At 53.7% G+C, this 18,839-nt stretch overlaps 4 protein-coding genes across 4 annotated transcripts in view; all 4 read left to right on the forward strand.

Moving 5' to 3' along the window:
• Positions 1-18,839, forward strand: part of LOC104299838 (protocadherin gamma-C5-like) — a 202,516-nt gene that overhangs the window by 67,760 nt on the left and 115,917 nt on the right. The window lies entirely within an intron of this gene.
• On the forward strand, positions 5-4,496 carry LOC128897954 (protocadherin gamma-B5-like). Its single transcript, XM_054168609.1, has 3 exons — positions 5-2,468; positions 3,283-3,355; positions 4,304-4,496. Exons 1-3 carry the CDS (start codon positions 5-7, stop codon positions 4,494-4,496), a joined length of 2,730 nt encoding a protein of 909 aa, XP_054024584.1.
• Positions 4,575-7,201, forward strand: LOC128897955 (protocadherin gamma-A10-like). The gene is made up of 2 exons (XM_054168610.1): positions 4,575-7,001; positions 7,121-7,201. The coding sequence occupies exons 1-2, from the start codon at positions 4,575-4,577 to the stop codon at positions 7,199-7,201; spliced, it is 2,508 nt and encodes an 835-aa protein (XP_054024585.1).
• On the forward strand, positions 12,242-18,783 carry LOC128897956 (protocadherin gamma-B5-like). The gene is made up of 2 exons (XM_054168611.1): positions 12,242-14,672; positions 18,584-18,783. The coding sequence occupies exons 1-2, from the start codon at positions 12,242-12,244 to the stop codon at positions 18,781-18,783; spliced, it is 2,631 nt and encodes an 876-aa protein (XP_054024586.1).

Here is an 18,839-nt window from a genome sequence, read left to right on the forward strand (position 1 = left end):
CACAATGTCGGGAACACAGAGCCGGAGTCTGAGCCAGAGCCTGGAGCGGCGGCGAGCAGCCGGGCGACTGCTGCTGCTGCCCGCTGTGCTGCTATGCCTGTGCCGCCGGGTAGCACCGGAGCCGATCCACTACACCATCCCGGAGGAGCTGGGCACAGGTTCGCTGGTGGGGCGGCTGGCGAGGGACCTGGGGCTGAGCCCGGCAGAGCTGCCGGCACGCAAGCTACGGCTGACGTCTGCCGCTAAAAGACAGATGCAGTACTTCACCGTGAGCGAGGAGAGCGGAGAGCTGTATGTGAGCGAGAGGCTGGACCGGGAGGAGATGTGTGGCAAGGCACCGACCTGTTCCGTCAGCTTCGAGGCGCTGGTGCACAACCCGCTCAACGTTTTCCATGTGGAGGTGGCCATCCAGGACGTCAATGATAATGCGCCGCGCTTCGTCCAAGACCATTTCCAGCTGGAAATCAACGAGTTGACTGCTCCCGGTGCCCGCTTTCACTTGGGCATGGCAGATGACGCAGACGTGGGCAGCAATTCCCTGCAGAGCTACGAGCTGGAGACCAACAAATACTTTGAGGTGGAGGTGAAGGAGAAACAGGACGGCACTAAGTTCGCGGAGCTGGTGCTGCGCCGAGCGCTGGACCGGGAGAGAGAGCAGAGCCTGCAGCTGGTACTGACGGCCCTAGATGGCGGCGACCCGCCCCGCAGCGGCACCGCCCAGCTCTTTATCAACGTCACCGACGCCAACGACAACGCCCCCGTGTTCGCGCAGGACCGGTACCGAGTGAACCTGCGCGAGGACTTGCCGCCGGGCTCGATGGTATTGAACATCTCGGCCACCGACGCTGATGCAGGAAGTAACGCCCGGATCACCTACGGCTTCGGGAAAATGCCAGCCAAGGTGCTTCAGAAGTTTGTAGTGGACGCAGAGAGCGGGATCATCACTTTGCAGGAAGCGCTGGACTTCGAGGAGACGAGCACGTTTAGCTTGGCCATTGAAGCAAAGGACGGGGGCGGACTGGTGGCACACTGTGAAGTAGAGGTGGAGGTGCTGGATGTGAACGACAATGCACCCGAAATCACCGTGCTGTCCGTTTCGAGTCCAGTTTCTGAGGATGCTCCGATCGGAACGGTGGTGGCGCTGGTGAACGTGAACGACCCGGACTCAGGGGAGAATGGTCAGGTGCGGTGCGAGCTGTCGGGAGAGGCGCCGCTGTCGCTGGTGGCATCGTCGGGCGGTTTATACAAGGTAGTGACGGCGAGCGTGCTGGACCGGGAGCAGGCAGCCCAGCATCGGGTGACGCTGGTGGCCAGGGACAGGGGCAGCCCACCGCTGTCGAGCCAAGCGACGCTGGTGCTGGAGGTGTCGGACGTGAACGACAACGCGCCGGTGTTCGAGGAGGAGGTGTACAGCGCCTACGTGGCCGAGAACAACGCAGCGGGAGCGTCGGTGCTGCGCGTGCACGCACGGGACGCGGACGCGGGTGCCAACGGGCGCGTCAGCTACTGGCTGGAGGGCAGCAGCGCGGGCTCGGTAGCGCCGCCGGTGTCGGTGGAGGCGCAGAGCGGCGCGGTGTACGCGCAGCGCTCCTTGGACTACGAGCAGTGCCGCGAGTTCACGGTGACGGTGCGGGCGCAGGACGGCGGGGTGCCGGCGCGCAGCTCGACGGCCACGGTGCGCATCTTCGTGCTGGACCGCAACGACAACGCGCCGCGGGTGCTGTGGCCGGCGGCAGCGTCGGCAGCAGGCGAGGCGCCGCCCTTCGAGGTGGTGCCGCGCTCGGCCGAGGTGGGCTACCTGGTGGCCAAGGTGGTGGCGGTGGACGCGGACGCGGGGCGCAACGCCTGGCTGTCGTACGAGCTGCTGCAGGCGCCGGAGCCGGCGCTCTTCCGCCTGGGGCTGCACAGCGGCGAGGTGCGCACGGCGCGGGCCGTGTCGGAGCGCGACGCGGCCAAGCAGCGCCTGGTGGCGCTGGTGAAGGACCACGGGCAGCCGGCGCTGTCGGCCACGGCCACGCTGCACGTGGTGCTGGCCGAGAGCTTGCAGGAGGCGCTGCCGGAGCTGAGCGAGCGGCCGGCGGGCGCCGACTCGCCGGCCGAGCTGCAGTTCTACCTGGTGCTGGCGCTGGCTCTGCTCTCGGCGCTCTTCCTGCTCAGCCTGGGGCTGGCCCTGCTGGCGCGGCTGCGGAGGGCCGGGCCGCCCGCCGTCCTGCGCTGCCTGGGCGCGCAGCGCTTGTCTCTGGCGGGCGCCGCCTTCCCGGCCGACTTCTGCGAGGGGACCTTGCCCTACTCCTACAACCTGTGCGTGGCTCCGGGACGCGCCCTGACCGAGGCCACCTGGCTGCCGCCACCGCTACCTAGCCTGCCCGCAGAGGAGCTGCTGGGTGGTGAGTCCTGCGTGAAGCCGAGCCCGAACATCAGCGCTCGCGCCGGTGACCCGTCTTCTGCCTCCGATGCACCACAGGTCGGTAAGCCCCAGGGCACTCCTTGTTCTTTTGGACTCTTTCTGATGTTCTGTCCTGGCTTTGCTTGAAGTATTTTTGTGTGGTGTAGTTGGGGAGCATTTGTCTGTGTCTCCTTGATGGGACGAATGAAGGAAAGGAGTATCCCCTTTTCCCTCTGGCCAGGCAGGTTAGGGCGGCATTTCTTAGTTCTTCGGTGACTGTAGGTTGCTGATCTGTCTTTTATAGGCATGTGAGGGTGTTAAATGAAACTTCGTCAATAAAACCAAAGGGAAACAAACAGCCTCCCCATAAAAATCACCCCAGTCCTACCACTGCCAAAACCCAAACAAACAAAATAGAGAAACAAACCAACCAATTCGGCACGTGTATTTCAGAGCCTCTTATGTTCCCATTCTCTTATCTCACGGACAGGCCTCTGGATGTCGTAAATCCCATTGACTAAAAAGTGACTGAGGAACTGAATTCCACTATTTAGTTTAAGCAGTTGTGTTTGCCTCTTTAACAACTAGTGGCTTCTAATCGTTCTGGTAACGTCCCAACAAGGAATTTATTAGTGCTAGCAATTAGGCACTCGAACGTGTCCATTTACAGATGATCTGCATAGTTTAGGCTGAGCAGCTTTGCTTGTCTTCTGCGTTCCTACAGTGTTTTGATGAAAAGGTGTCCTACTAAACTGAAGATTCTATGATTACACAAATAGTTTATTAATATGGTGCGATCCTTTACACCTTGATTACTGACAAAAGGCTGTCAGATTATTTGTTAAAATAGGAAATCGTCTCAGCATTCGTTGATGTCATTATGTCTGTGCCTTCAGAGAAGAATCCCATTGCTGTCATCCATTTCACAGTGCTGAGAACAGACGAGTATCGGGGGATGGTCTCACCCCCGTATTGCAAGAGTTGGGTGCAGAATGGGAGCAGCCCGGTCAGGTGTATTTGGTGCTTTTTCTCTTTTATCTTCTGTCTCAGAAGAAAGTCACATAGCCATTTCCCACCCAGTTTGTGGGAAGCCAAGCAGATAATTCTGGCCAAAGTCGGTGCAAGGTGCTTTCTGCCTGTTGGGTAGTTGTGGAACAATCAGTGCAAAGTGAGCAAGTCACTGACAGCCTGAAAACGGGCAGGTGGCAGAAAATAATTTTCGAGCAGTAGGAGACCCTCCTCCTGGAGTGTTTCCCCCGGAAGGTGTTGTAGCGAGAGATGCCTATGGCAGATGCGTGGTGGTGGTGTAGATAATTTGAAGGGTGTTTTGTATGAACTCCTATGTTTAAAGTCAGGTTCCTGATGCTTTAATTAATTAGCCTCTCCGGGGAAGGCTCTGATAATAATGGGCTGTATTTCAGAGTATGTTTTCCTGGTTTATCCTTGCATTGGTTTCTTTTGTTATCCTTGTACTACAAAAAAGGGTTGGAGATTGTGCTGTTGGAAGAACAGGATAAGACTCATAATATTTTGAGCATCTCATTAGGAGAAATAAATATGTTACTGTACATATATTGCCCTCAGGAAATCAGATTTCCCGTGGCATGCGAGTAACAAAGCCGTTAGGGAAAAGAATATCTCATAAACAAACAAAAACACAACAGGAAATAATCAGTCTCCATGTGAGAGAGGATCTTCACAGCTCTTTTGTTATGTTGGTCGGTAGGTTGGACTATAGAAAGGGTGAGGCAAAAGTGTTTAAAGTAATCACCTACAAAAAGCTCTGAAAAAGCTTTGAGGCTGTGATTTCAGGCGGCTGCGGTAAGGTTGGAAGGATTGTCGACATCACGTTGTGTTAAGAAGATCTTTTTATTACCGTTAAAAGCTTTGGGCTATTTACCTGCTATTTGCTGACAGCGCCGTGTGGCTGCAGTTCCGGGAGGAGGCTGCGAGCGCCGCTGTTGACCGAGCAGGAGCCAGAGGAAGCCGGAGCGCGGCAGGCAGCCCCGTCCGCTGCGGCCCGACTCGCTCGCTGGCTTGCTCGGAGTCGGAGCGATCTGTGAGCGTCCCCGCGGTGCGGAGCCGAGCTGCAGCGAGCCAGAGGGGCTAGAGGCAGCGAGCGGCAGCGGCGAGCCGAAGCAGGAGCCAGAGGCGGATCGGGATCCGTGGAGGCAGTACGGCGGCTGAGATGTGTGCTTCGGAGAGGCGCTGGGGCCGGCGGGCGCGGACTCTGCTGTGCTGCGTCCTGCTGTCGGTGTGGGAGTCGACATGGGGACAGCTGCGTTACTCGGTACCCGAGGAGATGCCCAAGGGCTCCTTCGTAGGGGACGTGGCCAAAGATCTGGGGCTGAAGATGGCGGTGATGCGCCTCATAGAGCGAGGTAGGACGCAGTATTTCTCTCTTCACGGGATGACGGGACATTTAGTGACGGCGGAGAGGATAGACAGAGAGCAGCTGTGCCGGCTGCTGGAGAAATGTGTGCTGCGGTGTGAGCTGATTGTGGAAGGAGAAATGCAGGTTTATGAAATCGAAGTAGAGATCACGGACGTTAACGACAACGCTCCCAGCTTTCGAGAGCCAGAAATGCAACTAAGAATGAGCGAGCTGACAGCGCTGGGCTCGCGGTTTCCCCTCCGAGATGCACAGGATCCGGACTCGGGGCCAAATTCCCTGAAGAGCTATGAGCTGAGCGGTGACGAGCACTTCTCGCTGGCAGTGCAGGCCGACCACGGCGTAGATCGGCGTCCCGAGCTGGTGCTAGCCAAGACGCTAGACCGGGAGGAGGCGGCGTTTCACGAGCTGTTGCTGAAGGCGAGGGACGGCGGTGAGCCATCGAGGACGGGCACAGCACGGATCCGCGTGGTAGTGCTTGATGCAAACGACAACGCGCCCGTGTTCAGCGCTGCAGAGTACACCGTGGGTGTACCCGAGGACGTCCCCGTGGGCTCCACCCTCGTCGTCGTCACGGCCACTGATATCGACGAGGGGATAAACAGCCACGTGAAATACAGTTTCCATAAAATTTCAGACGGAGCTTCGGAACTTTTCCACCTTGACGACGATACAGGAGAAATATCTCTTAAGAAGGAAATTGACTTTGAGGAAGACTCCATACATGAGCTCGAGATACAGGCACATGACGGAGGAGAGCTTTCTGACACTACGAAAGTGGTGATTACAGTGACAGACGTCAATGACAACACACCCGAATTGACAGTGACTTCACAGCTGAGCGAGATCTCTGAGGACGCCCCTTCGGGGACGGTGGTGGCCTTGCTGCATGTGCAGGACCGGGACTCAGGAGCAAACGGCCAGGTGCGGTGCTCCCTGGACGCGGGAGTCCCGTTCCGACTGCAGAGCTCTCGAGGCAGCTATTACAGTGTGGTGACGACGAGGCAGCTGGACCGGGAGGAGGTGTCGGAGTACAATGTCACGGTGAGGGCGGCCGACGGCGGGTCGCCGTCGCTATGGAGCAGCACCGTGCTGACCCTGCGGGTGCTGGACGTGAACGACAACGCGCCGGTGTTCAGCGAGGCGAGCTACAGCGCCCGGCTGCCCGAGAACAACGCGGCGGGCGCGCTGGTGCTGACGGTGCGGGCGCGGGACGCGGACTGGGGTCAGAACGCGCGCGTGCGGTACCGTCTGGGCGAGGGGCGGGTGCGTGGCGCGGCGCTGTCGTCGTACGTGTCGGTGCAGGCGGAGACGGGCGCGCTGTACGCGCTGCGCTCCTTCGACTACGAGGAGGTGCGCGAGGTGGGGCTGTGGGTGCTGGCGGAGGACGGCGGCTCGCCGGCGCTGAGCAGCAACGTGTCGGTGCGGATCGTGATCGTGGACGAGAACGACAACGCCCCGCAGGTGCTGTACCCGCCTGCGGCGGGCGTGTCCGGGGCCGGTGTCCGTGGCTGGTCGGGGGTGGAGCTGGCACCGCGGTCGTCGGAGCCCGGGGCGCTGGTGGCCAAGGTGGTGGCGGTGGACGCGGACGCGGGGCAGAACGCGTGGCTGTCGTACGAGCTGGCCAAGGCGACGGAGCCGGGGCTGTTCCGCGTCGGGCTGCACAGCGGCGAGGTGCGCACTGCGCGCTTCCCGCTGGCCCGCGACGCTGCCCGGCAGAGCCTGGTGGTGCTGGTGAAGGACCACGGCCGGCCGGCGCTGTCGGCCACGGCCACGCTGACCGTGGTGCTGGCCGAGAGCGTGGCCGAGCTGCTGGCCGAGCTGGGCAGTGAGGCAGCGGCGGCGGTGCCGGGCGAGGCGGCGGGCAGCCTGACGCGCTGGCTGGTGCTGGCCGTGGCGGCCGTCTCCTGCCTCTTCCTCGCCTTCTTGCTGCTGCTAATAGCACTGCGCCTGCGGCGCTGGCGGCGCTCGCAGCTGCCTCCTCCGGCGGGCGGTGTTTTACGCGGCGTTCCAGCCACGCACTTTGTGGGCATCGACGGCGTCCGCGCCTTCCTGAGCTCCTACTCACAGGAGGTGTCTCTCACTGCCGACTCACGCAAGAGCCAGCTTCGCTTGTCACCCGGTAGCTGCTGCGACACCCTTCCGGCCCGCCCTCTGCCTGACGAGCACGCGCTCGGTGAGGACACTGCCTGCACCCACCCACCCGAAGCCGACGCTGCCCCGGTGAGTGCCTCTCCATGGATATGCTCCTACACGCCTCCCCTTTCTGCCTCTCCTGCTCCTCTGCCCTCTCCTTGCCCGCCCCTGGCTATTGCGTGCCGCACAGCATTGGCTGCTGGCAGGTGTTGTGCGATGATGGCTCAGCGTGTCAGTCAGTGTGGGAAGCAGTAGTGACCGGCTGCGTTTGCCCGGAGTTTGGTTAGAGGGGAGATTGTTGTTTGATTCTGCATCAGATTCTCTCTGTGTTCCCTGAGTCGTGAAATACTAGTTTCCCTGTCAGTCTGAGCTATTCTTAGGGATTTTGTTGTATTATCAGCCAGTGAATATTTGCGTTATGAGCAGCATCAGGCATCTTCCTGACAGCAGATGTGCTTGAAATAGTGTAAGCTTGTCTTCACACACAGCTTGGAAGCTCCCATATATCCTTATCTGCTCATGATTTGCACTCTCTTCAGACTTTCTCCATGATAATGTGCTGAGCAAGCAAATGCTTTTATATTCCTTCATGTTTTCATCTTTGTCCATTGGGTGCAAGAATGATGTAAGCAACAACCTGTTCCTCTGTGATGTCTTTGTGTGTTGATAAAATGAAGTAGAATCGTGAGAATTGTGATTGAAGAAAAGTCTGTGGTTAGCATTGTGTGAAATGATAATTCCTTGACTCTTCCAGTTGACTTATTTAAGCAGGATGTGCTTTGGGATGAAAATACATGTTATAGCAGCAGCATATGAAGGTGCTTATTCAAGTTGTAGTGTTAGATATTAGGACAGGGATATTTGCCCTGTTGAGATGATCACCGGCCCTGTCTTGATTGTTGGTTCTTGAGCATTCTGAGATATGAGAGTCATTTATTTGCCATGTTGCCAAATATTCTAAAGCAGGCTGATGCTGTCTTTGAGGTGGTGCTTTGGCACCTGAGTCTCTATCAGAGCTGCCTTTTGCTTGTGTGTTAGAAGCAAATAAATCTTTTTGCCTGCGTCCATGTAGTGATCCTTCTCAGGTAAGGAGATGTTGGCTATGCAACTTTTCCTTCTGTGGTGTCTGCCTCTAAAGGCAGCTTTCCTGATGTGTCTTGTTTGGGTAGCATGAGAAATTCTGTATGTTCAGATGCAGGTCAGTTGCAAAGGTTTTGTGTGGTGTAGTTTGAAATGTCTGAAAGATGTAAACATGCTGTAAAAGTTCAGTTTGTCCTAGTTGTCATGTGAGGCCCTTTGTACCATCCAAAGAAATACATTGAGAAACAATGGCCCAAGTGTAAAGCTGGACCTCATTGTGGCTGGTAGCCCTTAGAATATTCAAAGATCTCCTACAACAATTGGGCTGGGAAAGTCACTTCCATCCTTGCCCTGAAGTTGTTCAGCTGCCAAGAGAAAGACTTTGGTATGTTTCCATTTCCCTAAGATGCCTGTGACCGACATGGATTGCTTTACTTGAAGGACACTGACAGTCATCCAGTGTGAAATTATATGTGCAATAGATGTGCATATAGAATGATGATGCATGGGTAGGAAGGTTTGTAATTGCTGTAAAAAACCTCCTTTAACCATCTGTATTCTCCTGTAACGTTGTGGTCTAGTTCCTTCCTAGTAGTTTTAACAGTTTATTTTGGGCCTTTGTTTTATGGTCATGGTTTGTCCTCCTCATTTCTGCTACTGCTTCTGCATTTGAGGCTGTGCATGTTGTTTTGCAGCAAGTACTGACTTCAGACACCTAAGAATTTCAGGTGAATGGAAAATGAAGCAGAAGCTAAAAGAGAATTTGTTCTACTTTCTCAGAAGACTGAGCCTGAGAAAGAAACCTGTGAGAAGTTTTACTCTTACAGCTTGGTACTTGTGGGAGATGAACAGTCCACAGAGTACAGAAAAATTAAAAGAGCTGATGACCACTTCTAAACAAACAAACACACACACACCCCCAAACTACTGTGGAGTTCAAAGTGAGAGTTTAGGGCTCAGCTTGCATCTTCAGATATGAATGACTTCCAGGTGCTGTCAGGAATCAAATTCAATGCCTGCAGTGAAAACCAAGACTTCCCTGTAAGTTTCATAGAATCATTGAATTGTCAGGGTTGGAAGGGACCTCAAGGATCATCTAGTTCCAACCCCCCTGCCATGGGCAGTGACACCTCACATTGGATCAGGTTGCTCAGAGCTGCATCCAGCCTGGCCTTGAAAACCTTCAGGAATGGGACTTCTACCACCTCCCTGGGAAACCTGTTCCAGTGTCTCACCAGCCTCATGGTGAGTAACTTCTTCCTAACATCCAATCTGACTCTACCCATTTCTAGGGTGTTTTTTTTCCATTGCCCCTAGTCCTATCATTACCTAACACCCTACAAAGTCCCTCACCAGCTTTCTTGTAGGCCCCCTTCAGATACAGGAAGGCCACAGTAAGGTCTCTTGGGAGCCTTCTCTTCTGCAGGCTGAACAGCCCCAACTTCCTCAGTCTGTCTCCATAGGAGAGATGTTCCAGCCCTCTAATCGTCCTCATGGCCCTTCTCTGGACACGCTCCAGGACAGTTTCTCTGACAACACTTTCTCTTCCACTGCTTATTTGCCTCTCTTGTCTGATTTATGGTTTCTTTTCCTGCTGGTTTCCTGTCTACATTGGTTTACTTACAACTAGCAGCACAACTTCATTTGGCAATGCATCACGTGTTAGTGCTTCTTGCTCCAGCAGATGTGGAAGGCAGGAGAAGTGAGGGTCTTTTTGGGTTCTGTTATTGTTGGGAGGAACAGCTAGAACCATGACTTTAGCAAAAGTAGCATCTCTGGTGGAACAGCATGTGTGACAAAAGTGGGGAAGAGCCATTTGTTTCATGACCCAGTGTCTATTGATGACATCTCCTCTTCTACTTCAGTTGTTGATGATTTGTGTCCTTAGAATCCTTCTGTTTCTTCTCAGAATGGTGGTGAGGGGAATAATATATCTCACTTCTTGGGGTGGTTGTAGTGCATTGTCCTCTCATAATAAGTTTTAACCAAACTCTGCATTAATATGATCATATAATGTATCTTCAAAGTTCCCCTTGTGCTGAAGAAAGTGGACAGTGGGTAGTTGCATAGTCTTGACTTTAATTGACCTCCTTATTGGTTATGGCCTTCTGAAGCTTTTTAGGGCTCTTCAAATTACATGAAATGAACAGAAAAAAATCTCTTTGCATGCACCTGTGTTGTGATCCCTGGGCTCCAAGAAGTTGTGCTCACAATATTTCTTTCAACGGCGTCTGCCTGCAGAGGTAGCTTTGCTGTTGTGTGATGTTTGGGCAGGGTGAAGAGCTCTGCCTGTGCAGAGACAGCAGGTGGAAGAGTTTTCTGTGGTATAGTGTGAAATGCCTAAAAGGAAGTTGTGCAATTTCACTTTCTCCTAGTTGTTAGATGAGGCTCACAGCTGTAGCTCCATGTATTTTTCTTGCTTGACTATGCAAACAAATAACTTTGAGTAACTGTTTCTATGGTCTGTGGTGTGAGCTCGTGAGTGAGCTTCCTCTGGACTTTTTACCTTTCCTGTGTACCTACTAGTTGACAGAATCAGAAATATTAAGCCATGATTGGAGGTTTCCAATTCTTGCCTTGATTTTATTTCTGTCCAGATTTAAAACTGGGTTCCATTGCGGCTGGTAACCCTTAAATCATCAAGAAACGTCTTACACTTACTGTGCTTGGGGAGCAGTTTCCATCCAGCACTTGAAGGTGTCCAGCTGTCGGGGGAAAGATTTTGTTAATGCTTGTATTTGTCACTGACCTTGCTCTCATGCTTGTGACTGAGATGTGGCAAATATATTGGGTGCATAGGCTGTGAATGCAGAACAAGGAAGATGAGAAGCTGGGTTAAAACAAGGAAAACAAGTGGGTCATTGTGGTTCAGGCTGGGAAATTATTTGATTTCCTGCCTGGTGCCAAGGCCTGTGCCATTCCTTACAGTTGTCATTAGACTTTCCTTAAGCCTTTTGTTGGGAAGTCATGGTTCATTTTCCCCAATTGCAGACAGTGCTTTTGCCTTTGAAACCCTGAGTGTTGTCTTGCAGCAAATCCTTATTTTCCTTGGGAATTCTTCAGCCACGTGAAGATTCCTTAGCTCAAGAAAGAGGCCCATGAATTGTCTAGACTTAAGACTTTATATTTGCTTGAAGGCAATCAGGCCATAGAGTAGAAAACATTTCTCAGAGCTGACTATTATTTGTTAGAATGACCCCCCCTTTGAAGTAGCCCAGAGAAGGAGGTTTGGGTCACATCTCTACACCAAACCTCAGTGGCTGGCTTCTTGCCTTCTGAGTAACATGCTCTAGGGAAGCATGGGCTTGCCTATGGAGGATGGGAGAACAAAATTATGTTTAAGGTGTCTTAGTTCTACAAATTACTTGACATGGCCTTGAACTTTCCCATTATCAGAGATACAAGCATGAAGATGGGAAAAAAAAATAATAAAAGAAGAACTTTGTCTCAGAGGTGTTATATTCTCAATGTAATTGTTCTCCTTCACCAAAGAAAAATCAGCAGTGGGTCAAACATCAGGGGTTTACAAGAACAGAAGGAAAAAATGCTGGAAAGACAGAAACCTTTTCAAAGACCAGCAGGAAGAGAATGAAGTTACATGTGTTTTCAGTTTCCCATCACTGCTTACTCCAACATGGATTAATTTACTAGTCGTACCAGGAAAGACAAGGAGAACTGAAAATACCTGTCAGAGTACTAAAAACCTCCCACTTGATTTTATCACAAGCATCTATGATACTATTTAATGGAACTTCCACGAGTGTTTCCTTCAGCTATTGATTGTAACTCATGGAGATCACCTAAAAGCACCTGACAGCCAAACTATTTAAAGGCCTTTGGACTCGCATTAAACAACTGAACAGCTTATGAAAGACAAGAGACCATGCAGGTGGATGCCCATAACCGCAATTCCGGTACCCGGAGGTAGCGGCCAAAATACGGCTGCAGTATCGTGGAGGAGCCTCCGGGTGCCGCTGTTGCCTGACTCGAAAACGCACTGGCGATGCAGGCGGAGTCGCAGCCGCCGTAGCGTCCGGCCCCCGCAGGCTGATCGCTCGCTCGCTCGCTCGCTCGGCGGCAGCCAGAGAGGCAGCGGCAGCAGAGGGGAAAAGCGGCGCGGAGAACAGCGGTGTCCGAGCCGGGGCCGAGGCCGCTGCATTACGGCGGCCTCTGAGCCCGGAGACGAGAGCAGCTGGCAGGGAGAGAGGGCAGCGGCACAGGGAGGAGCGCGGGTTGCGCTATCTGCAATGGCAAAGAGGCAGAGCCCGATCCTGGAGCAGCGGCAGTCAGCTGGGGGAGTGCTACTGCTGCCGGCTGTGCTGCTGAGCTTGTGCTGCCAGGCGGCGCCGGAGCGGATCCGCTACACGATTCCCGAGGAGCTGGCCAGAGGCTCAATGGTGGGGCCGCTGGCGCGGGACCTGGGACTGAGCCCGGCAGAGCTGCCGGCGCGCAAACTGCGGCTTACGTCTGCCGCTAAAAAACAGCTGCAATACTTCACTGTGAGCGCGGAGAGTGGAGAGCTGTACGTAAACGAGAGGCTGGACCGGGAGAAGATGTGCGGCAAGGAGCTGACCTGCTCTGTCAGCTTCGAGGCGGTTGTGCACAACCCACTCAACGTTTTCCATGTCGAGGTGGCCATCCAGGACGTCAACGACAATGCCCCGCGATTCCTGCGAGACAGTTTCCAGCTGGAAATCAACGAGTTCACTTCTCCTGGTACCCGCTTTGCCGTGCGAGGCGCCGAGGACGCGGACGTGGGCAGCAACTCCCTGCAGGGCTACGAGCTGGAGACCAACAAGTACTTTGAGGTAGAGATGAAGGACAGCGAGGACGGCAGCAAGTTCGCGGAGCTGGTGCTGCGCCGAGCGCTAGACCGAGAGAGCGAGCAGAGCCTGCGGCTGGTGCTGACGGCGCTGGACGGCGGCGATCCGCCCCGCAGCGGCACTGCCCAGCTTTTTATCAACGTCACTGACGCCAACGACAACGCCCCCGTGTTCGCGCAGGACCGGTACCGAGTGAGCCTGCGCGAGGATGCGCCTCTGGGTTCTTTGGTGCTGAACGTCTCGGCGACTGACGCTGATGCTGGAAGTAACGGCCGGATCACCTACGGCTTCGGGGACATGCCAGCTAAAGTGCTTGAGAAGTTCATGGTAAACACGGAGAGCGGGATCATCACTTTGCAGGAAGCTCTGGACTTCGAGGACACGAGAAGCTATATGCTGCTGGTGGAGGCGAGGGACGGGGGCGGTCTGGTGGCACATTGCAAGGTGGAGGTGGAGGTGCTGGACGTAAATGACAACGCGCCCGAAATCACCATGCTGTCCGTTTCGAGCCCGGTGCCTGAGGACGCTCCGATCGGAACGGTGGTGGCTCTGGTGAACGTGAATGATCCGGACTCCGGGGAGAACGGTCAGGTGCAGTGCCAGCTGTCGGGAGAGGCGCCGCTGTCGCTCGTGGCGTCCTCGGGCGGCTTGTACAAGGTAGTGACGGCGAGCGCACTGGACCGCGAGCAGGCAGCCGAGCACAGAGTGACGCTGGTGGCCAGGGACCGGGGCAGCCCAGCGCTGTCGAGCCAAGCGGAGCTGGTGCTGGAGGTGTCGGACGTGAACGACAACGCGCCGGTGTTCGAGGAGGAGGTGTACAGCGCCTACGTGGCCGAGAACAACGCGGCGGGAGCGTCGGTGCTGCGCGTGCACGCACGGGACGCGGACGCGGGTGCCAACGGGCGCGTCAGCTACTGGCTGGAGAGCGGCAGCGCGGGCTCGGTAGCGCCGCCGGTGTCGGTGGAGGCGCAGAGCGGCGCGGTGTACGCGCAGCGCTCCTTGGACTACGAGCAGTGCCGCGAGTTCACGGTGACGGTGCGGGCGCAGGACGGCGGGGTGCCGGCGCGCAGCTCGACGGCCACGGTGCGCATCTTCGTGCTGGACCGCAACGACAACGCGCCGCGGGTGCTGTGGCCGGCGGCAGCGTCGGCAGCAGGCGAGGCGCCGCCCTTCGAGGTGGTGCCGCGCTCGGCCGAGGTGGGCTACCTGGTGGCCAAGGTGGTGGCGGTGGACGCGGACGCGGGGCGCAACGCCTGGCTGTCGTACGAGCTGGTGCAGGCGCCGGAGCCGGCGCTGTTCCGCCTGGGGCTGCACAGCGGCGAGGTGCGCACGGCGCGGGCCGTGTCGGAGCGCGACGCGGCCAAGCAGCGCCTGGTGGCGCTGGTGAAGGACCACGGGCAGCCGGCGCTGTCGGCCACGGCCACGCTGCACGTGGTGCTGGCCGAGAGCTTGCAGGAGGCGCTGCCGGAGCTGAGCGAGCGGCCGGCGGGCGCCGACTCGCCGGCCGAGCTGCAGTTCTACCTGGTGCTGGCGCTGGCTCTGCTCTCGGCGCTCTTCCTGCTCAGCCTGGGGCTGGCCCTGCTGGCGCGGCTGCGGAGGGCCGGGCCGCCCGCCGTCCTGCGCTGCCTGGGCGCGCAGCGCTTGTCTCTGGCGGGCGCCGCCTTCCCGGCCGACTTCTGCGAGGGCACCTTGCCCTACTCCTACAACCTGTGCGTGGCTCCGGGCCGCGCCCTGACCGCGGCCACTTGGTTGCCGCCGCCGGTGCCCGCGGAGGATCTACTGGGCGGGGAGTCCTGCGTGAACAGCACCGCCGTCGCGGGAGACCTTCCCACCGACCCCGCCGTGTCGCAGGTTGGTAAGGTCAAGCTTTGCTCGTTTGGTCCCTTTCCGAGCCTCCACAAATTCCTCTTAGGGCGTGTGAATGGGATTATGGGGCTGTGTCTCTGTGAATGAAAGAATGAAGTGAAGAATGGGGTACCCCACCTTCTACTCGAAACAGCCAAGTAGCAGTAGCATTTCTGTGTTCTTTTTCGTGGTTTGTCTACGACGATGATTTCTGCGGTTTACACTTAATTCTGTAGGCAATAAGTTTGCATGACAGGCTCGGGAAAACCTGGCAAAAGTCCTTTTATTCTGTATGACAGAGAAGTTGTGGCTAAAATGTGTTGGTGGTTTTAGTCTTTTAACAGTGAACGCGGTAAATTAGTGGTGCTGTATGACGCTGTCGGGAAGTTTCTTCTCCCCTCTTCCCCCCTTTCCCCCACACCGATGCATTTGTACTTGAACATCCTTGAAAGCTGCATCCAAACATCTTCCTTCCATGTTCTCTCCATGAAAGGAATGTTCCCCTCTTCTGCCAACTACCGTCCAGTCATTTGGAGAAGGATGCTTCAGAAATAGCAGAATTGATAGGATGGATAAATTTTTTTCAGGCATGATTTTTATGGGTTATTTGTACAATTATCTTTATTTTCTTCCCCCCTGTGGGTGTTCTGTTCTTTTAACCGTTTTTGACTGCCTTTCATACTCCTGTTAGGGTGCTGAATGAAGTTTAATTGAAAAAGAAATCATAAGACAGGTTGTGTATTTCAGGACCTCTTGTTTCCTATTCTCTTTTCCCAAAGATTGGTTCTGGCATCTGGTAGATCGCGTTGACAAGGGAATCCTAAATGGAGGCATTCGGTCCCACAGCCACTTTTTGCCTGTCTCTTTAACAACTAGAAGTCTCTACCCATTCTGACAATGACTCCGCAACTGCAAGCAGTTTACTAATGACAGCAATTAGGCGCTATGACAGCGCCCATTCACAAATGACCCTTAGACGGTGTTTTGGTGAAAGAGAGACTTGCTAAAGTGAAGATTCCATAATTAGATGAGTAGTTAATTAATGCCTTTCAATGTTCCTTGATTTCTGACAAAAAGAAGCCCGTCCCTAGTCATTCAGACTGCTGAATTATTTTTTAAGTTGTAAATGTCTACAAACACTGAAAATCGATGTGGTCTGTTAAAATAAAGAAGTCGCACCTTTAAGTCAGTTCACTTTCCTATCTCGGTATTCACTGCATCCGTCCATGTTCCAATAGTTTAAGGATATTGTTATCAGTTCAGTGACTTCAGTGAAGCAATGAAACAATCCTTCAGTGAAGGAAACGTGATCTAGTGTGCGGTGTCCTTACCTGTGGCGGGCGGATTGGAACTGGATGATCTTTGAAGTCACTTCCAACCCTGACAATTCAGTGACTCAGAAGGATTGCATTACTGTCATCTAGCTCAAATATGGTGTTGGGAACAGGCGAATATCGGGGAACCTAAGGGCTGAAAACCATTCCGAAGCGAAGTAAACCTGTCGTGAATGCAATCACCACCGTATTGCAGGCTACAAAATGGGAGCAGTCCGGCCGGATGCACCTGGGTTTCTTCTGGTTAAACTTACGAAGCCATTTTCCTTTCAGTTTGTGCACAGTCGAGCAGATAATTCTGGCCAAGGTGCTTCCTGCCTCCTAGGTAGCTGTGGTACAATTAGTATGAAGTGATCAAGTGACCAACAGCCTGAAGCCAGGGCGGAGTGGCAGAGAATGATTTTCAGGCAGTAGGGTGTGTCCTGGAAGGGTGTGTCACCGGAAGGTCTTGTAGGAAGAAATGCTAAAGCTCGTAGCAGCAGCCTGAGCTCCTACGGAGCTGTAAACTCCTGGGGGGCTTAGATTTTCCGTTTCACTTGACTGACCTCAACTTCTTGAGGCATTCAATATCTCATCTCAGTAACGATGCTGGAGTTGATTTGAAACGAGTTACGTGTGAAATGTAGCATTCAAAGCAGAGCTCCTGTCACTTCAGTTTATGAGCCTGATAGCTCTGGCCCTCTGAGGGAGGGTCTGACCGTCAGTTTTAGTATTTTCGGCGCTGTTTCTGTTCTTATTCTTTGAGCCCGCTCTTGAAACATAATTCCTTTTGGGGGAAAAAATGATGGAAGTTGTGCATTGGGACGAATGGAATAGGACTCATATAATTTTGCATGTCCTGTTAGGAAAAACAAATATTTTACTTTATATATATCGCCATTGGGAAGTTCCTGTGCAGCAGAAATCGCTCATCGTTAAAGCAGGAAATCGGCGGTCACCACCTGAAGGAGGATTTTTATTGCTGTTTCGTTCTATTAGTTGGGATGAGGGCAACTAATATTCATGTGGAGCGTTTTGGTAACGGAAATAGGGGAGAGGGCTGGAAATATTCTAAATGTTATATTAGGACAGCATAGTATTATAGGACTTCTAAAACGCATGGGAAGTGAAGGACAGAGCGCTGGGTGGTTGCAGTGCCGGGAGGAAGGGAGTTAATGTGGATGTATCACGCACTTTTGATCTGCAATGAAGGGAAAAGTAATTCAGTCATGAGAGGCACAAAAAGCTGTGAAATTTGTGGTGGATATTGTGCTTTCGAACTGTTGAGGTCAGACTGGCGGGATTCTCAACACCATATTCCGGTAACAAGATCTCGTATCGCCATTAAAAGCCATGAGCAAGTAATCTGTGGGCAGTGCCAGGTGGCTGCAGTGCGGTCCTGTTTTCCATTGGCTTTACACCTGGGGTGGTGTGGATGGGGAGTGCTGGTCCGTGCCTCCGTGAAGGGCTTCCATTTGGAGCAGAGAGGTAGCAGCAGCATTTCTTAATTCTTCCTTGAGCGCTTGTTCAATTTTAGCTGAGAGCTTTTGTCTACAGTCCTTGTATTGTCTGATATTTATATTTTTTCCCCACGTCGTGGGTGGTGGTTTCCTCTTTCCCGATCATCTCTGGTTATATGCAGGCGTGGGTGATGAATGAGATCTCTAGAAAATTAAATAATAGATTTTTTTATTATTATTTCACCAGTTTATTTATTTAAATGTCTGAAAACGAGGTGCTTGGACTTCCAGTACAGGTGAATTTGAAGCTGAGGAATTCGTTCTGTCAGTCACTTCGTGAAATAATTGTTGCCTCTTTAAAAACAGAGGTCTCTATTGATTGTGGGACCATATCGATAATGACGCCGGAATTCATTAATTACACCAATTAGGCACTCGAATGCGCACATTTACAGACGATCCACGTATTTGAAGCTGAAGAGCCGTACTTGTCTTATGCCTTCCTGCAGTCTTTTAGTGAAAATGTGTTCTACCAACGTGAAGATGCAGTGGTTAGATGAATAGTTCATTAACACGTTGCAATGCTTTGAAGTGACCAACAGTCGGAAACTAGGGGGTGTAACAAAGAATGAATTTAGAACAGCAGTGGAACCTCCTCCTGGAGGGTGTTCCTAGAAATGCCGGAGTTCCGGACAGCTTCCTGGAACGTCTGTGGGTTTAGGGAGCTTAGATTCTCTGTTTCATTTCACTGATGTCACGTTATTCAGGCTTTAAATTCCTACTCTCCGTCACCAATGGCGCTGGAGTTAATTTGAAACCTGTTCAGAGGTTGTGCGTTTAGAAGAACTAGAATGAGACTCATAATACTCTACATGTTGTTACGAAAACGAGTATTGTATTTTACATCCATCGCCATTAGCAAGTCAGTTTTCCCCTGTTAAAGAAATAACAGACTTCCTGGGAGAAAATAATGCATTACAAAAAAAGTCAATGCAAAAGAATAACAGAGAGCAATTTAATTGCTGCTTATTGCTGCTGATCGTTCATTCGCAAGGCTGAGAAAAGGCTGGCAGGGTTCTAAACATCGTATTCCGATATCAAGATCTCGTATTGCCATGGGAAGCTCTGAGCAAACTATCCGCGGGCAGCGCCGTGTGGCTGCAGTCCCGGCAGCAGGCTGCGGGCGCCGCTGTTGACCGAGCAGGAGCCAGAGGAAGCCGGAGCGCTGCAGGCAGCCCCGCCCGCTGCGGCCCGGCTCGCTCGCTGGCTGTCTCTTGAGTCGGAGCGACCGGCAAGCGTCCCCGCGGTGCGGAGCCGAGCTGCAGCGAGCCAGACGGGCTTGTGGTAGCAGGAGGTAGTGGAGAGACGGAGCCGTAGTTAGAGGCAGATCGGAATAGGTTGCGA

This window comes from Dryobates pubescens, chromosome 16 (assembly GCF_014839835.1).
Source record: "Dryobates pubescens isolate bDryPub1 chromosome 16, bDryPub1.pri, whole genome shotgun sequence".
Taxonomy (NCBI): domain Eukaryota; kingdom Metazoa; phylum Chordata; class Aves; order Piciformes; family Picidae; genus Dryobates; species Dryobates pubescens.